This window comes from Amblyomma americanum, chromosome 6 (assembly GCF_052857255.1).
Source record: "Amblyomma americanum isolate KBUSLIRL-KWMA chromosome 6, ASM5285725v1, whole genome shotgun sequence".
In the NCBI taxonomy this organism is placed as follows: Eukaryota; Metazoa; Arthropoda; class Arachnida; order Ixodida; family Ixodidae; genus Amblyomma; species Amblyomma americanum.
Window position 1 is genome coordinate 98525816 of NC_135502.1, and position 3600 is coordinate 98529415.

Consider the following 3600-nt stretch of genomic DNA (forward strand, 5'->3'; position numbering starts at 1 on the left):
ATCAACTCGAAAGTCCACTTCACTTAAGCACACGAGGTGGTTGGTTAAAAGGCATGAGCTCCCTACCATTCGCTCCCACGCATTATTGTTTAGAAGTATCCCGATTTGTAGTAGTAGTAGTAAGTGTGTAATCAAAAATATAATAAAAAGGAAGTTAAAAGATTTTTGCTCACCCCGGCATCTGCCATCACTGTATCGGCGGCACCTGAGCTGGGGCAGTGGAAATAAAGGATAGAAGGCAGTATGAAGAAGGGAAATGAAAGACGTGAGGGGACAGCAAGAAAGGACATAGGGAGTGGTCATATACAGACCATTTACAAAGGGTCAGAATAATGTTGTCCAGGTCGTGCGCGTGTACAGAAAATGATAAAATAAAAAATGAAAAAACACACGCGCACAACACTTTGCACACAACAGCTGGTGTGGGGCGCCCAGCTGTTAAGCGTCCGAGGGAGTGCACGGGGAGCGTTCCGTCACAGCGCATCCATACCTGGCGCAGAACAGACGGGACGTCAAGCCCGTCTGTTTCTCAAAATCCAGCTTTCAATTTTCAGTTTTCTCTTTATTCCTTCCCTCCCTCCTTGAGCCCTTCCTTTACGGCATGGTTCGGGTGTCCACCAAGATTGGTGAGACGGTTACTGTGCAATTTCCTTTCCTCAAAAACGAAACAAAACAAGTGAGCCAACGGCGTTCATACAGTTCATTGGCGTTGACAACTTTGCAAAGGCCGTTCATTCATTTTCACGAAAGGAGAGGCGCACAACCGGCTCCGTGGGTAAGTGGAGACCTCAATTCATGTACATGGCGTTGGTGTCCAACTGCAAAAGCCTGCTTTGATTGCGTTCCGCACATTGGATAGGCAGCGCGTCCTCCCTGCCACCCTGGGAGGTGGAATGCAGTTAATGGTTGATCGCGAGAGATTGAACGCCAAATGAACGCTGCGGCCTAGCTATTGCTGCAGTGCCGCATGTCAGCCGCAACGCTGCCAGCACTATTGCATTCAGGCCACGTCTCTCTCTGACCACCGCTCGAATGAGGCGTCCGCACATCCAGGGAGCCAGTTATGCGCCCTCCCTTTGCTCAAAGCCATCTCCGTCTATAACATTCCAACGCCAACGGCAATGAACATAGTGAACGCCGACATCTTTCTCTTTGTATATCCTGGATTAGCTGAGCTAATCCACATTAATTTTTATGGAGGAAAAACGCCAAGGCGCCCGCGTGCTGTGCGACGCCAGTGCACGCCAAATATCCCCAGGTGGTCGAAACCAATCCGGAGCCCTCCACCACGACACCCCCATCCCCCTCCCCCCTCAATCCCTCCCCCATTCCCTCCCCCACGGCGCGGTTCACGTGTACAACGACACACGAGACAGACACTGCGCCATTTCCCCTCCCCAAAATCCAATTATTATTATGCTCTCCCAACAAGCTGCACAGAGCACGAGTAGGATCGTTTCTTGGTTCTCTTACGTAGTTATCAAACAGACCCATATACCGTTGTTTGCGCTCCTTTGTTCAATTGTACTAGCCCGAAGTAAAAAAAAAACCGTAAAAATACATCGAACGATGTAAAGTTCATTCAATACTCCCGTACATTTTCTAATTACTGTGTTTTGTTGAATCATAATACGTCGTTTGTTTATGTGTAGGCAGCACTTTACTCGATGTGTGTGGTGTTTGTTCTTAAGTTTACAATAAAACGCTGCTGTGAAGTTAACTGAAATCTTCTAGAAAGGACAAAAAGAAAGCAAATAGCAAACTATTTACCACATTTACTCGCGTAATTTTTTGCTCCTTACATGGCCGCATCACGCAGACGCACGCTGCGTGCGGCATCAGCAGACAGCGGACGCTCGTCGTACCCCCAGATACAGTGTGCTCGTGCAGTGGCGCCGCGAAAGCGCTACAACCGGCGTGGGAAACTTGAGCGCAGGCAACCTGGACAGCAGAGCGCGAGAGGACGATGCGGCGGGCCTTGCGCGGAGGGCACGCGGCGCCACGCCATCGCCTCGAGGAGAACGAAGCACGGGGCGCACGTTCAGCTCGACCATTTCGAAGGAAGGTAGCCAAATGATCATCACTGTGCACCTCGCAATGTCTGGCGAAGCACGCAGCGACAAGAGTTCTGCTAGCGGGGCTGCGGAAGGAGCGCCGATGGCTGATTGGAGCACGGCGTGGCAGGCGAGGGTCAACCGCAGCCTCCGCTGGGACGATGAGGAGTGCGCCCAGCTGCAAGACTACGGCTACTTTTCGTGCTACAACGGCCCGCCCAAAGAGGAGGAGGAGATCGAGTACCGAATAGTGACCCAACTCAAGTCGTACTTCTCGGACGAGGGCCTCCATCGGAACAAGTTTCTTCTCAACCAGGTGCGGCGCAACAGAGGGGGCTTCGTGAGCCTGAAACTCATGGCGTCGTACCGAAAGCTGAAGAACTTGTCCTTGTCTCTCGGACGAGGGCCTCCATCGGAACAAGTTTCTTCTCAACCAGGTGCGGCGCAACAGAGGGGGCTTCGTGAGCCTGAAACTCATGGCGTCGTACCGAAAGCTGAAGAACTTGTCCTTGTCTCTCGGACGAGGGCCTCCATCGGAACAAGTTTCTTCTCAACCAGGTGCGGCGCAACAGAGGGGGCTTCGTGAGCGTGAAACTCATGGCGTCGTACCGAAAGCTGAAGAACTGGTCCTTGTCTCTCGGACGAGGGCCTCCATCGGAACAAGTTTCTTCTCAACTAGGTGCGGCGCAACAGAGGGGGCTTCGTGAGCCTGAAACTCATGGCGTCGTACCGAAAGCTGAAGAACTTGTCCTTGTCTCTCGGACGAGGGCCTCCATTGGAACAAGTTTCTTCTCAACCAGGTGCGGCGCAACAGAGGGGGCTTCGTGAGCCTGAAACTCATGGCGTTGTACCGAAAGCTGAAGAACTTGTCCTTGTCTCTCGGACGAGGGCCTCCATCGGAACAAGTTTCTTCTCAACCAGGTGCGGCGCAACAGAGGGGGCTTCGTGAGCGTGAAACTCATGGCTTCGTACCGCAAGCTGAAGAACTTGACCAAGGACTGGGAAGTGGTGCAGAACGCGATACTCTGGTCCAGCCAGCTAGAGCTGAACGCGAAGAGAACCAAGGTACGCCGCCGCCTGCCACTGCCGTAGGGCGAGTCGGCGCCCTCTCTCAGCGTGCTACTCCGCAACAAGGGCTCCCTGCAGAGCCGCCCGAAGGCCGCCGCTTGCTCGGAGGCCGAGATCTGGACATAGGACTGACAATGAGCGGCACATTCCTGAAGAAAAAAAAATAAACCCATGGCGTTCAAGCTGTTGTAAGTGTCCGTTTATTCATCCCGCTGTGGATTTGGTCAGTGCATGACAGCGCGTCTTGGCCTTCTTGATAGTTTCGACGCACGTGAAGAACGTTGTAGCAGCGCCCCAGTGAGGGAAACCTGCCGGCACCTACGGTGAACCTTCAGGTGAGATGACTTTCACTTGACCCGCGGCAGCGTACTAAGTCAGGTTAGTAGTGCTTCGAGAGCCGCCTACAATGGTCGCGTTAATAACACTGCAGTGCAGAACAAAGTGGCGCATTCAGAGTATATCACCGTCTTCTTCCTCT

At 52.8% G+C, this 3600-nt stretch overlaps 1 protein-coding gene across 1 annotated transcript; it reads left to right on the top strand.

Moving 5' to 3' along the window:
• Positions 1 to 2097: 2097 nt before the first annotated feature.
• Positions 2098 to 3146, top strand: LOC144095406 (la-related protein 6-like). The gene is made up of 2 exons (XM_077629159.1): positions 2098 to 2394; positions 2976 to 3146. The coding sequence occupies exons 1-2, from the start codon at positions 2098 to 2100 to the stop codon at positions 3144 to 3146; spliced, it is 468 nt and encodes a 155-aa protein (XP_077485285.1).
• Positions 3147 to 3600: the final 454 nt, after the last annotated feature.

Bases quoted from the DNA above. Each gene is read 5' to 3' on its own strand.
- LOC144095406 (XM_077629159.1), top strand. From the start codon at position 2,098: ATGTCTGGCGAAGCACGCAGCGACAAGAGTTCTGCTAGCGGGGCTGCG. The intron at 2,395-2,975 runs GTGAGCCTGAAA...CTTCTCAACCAG, and splicing joins GGCGCAACAGAGGGGGCTTC to GTGCGGCGCAACAGAGGGGG.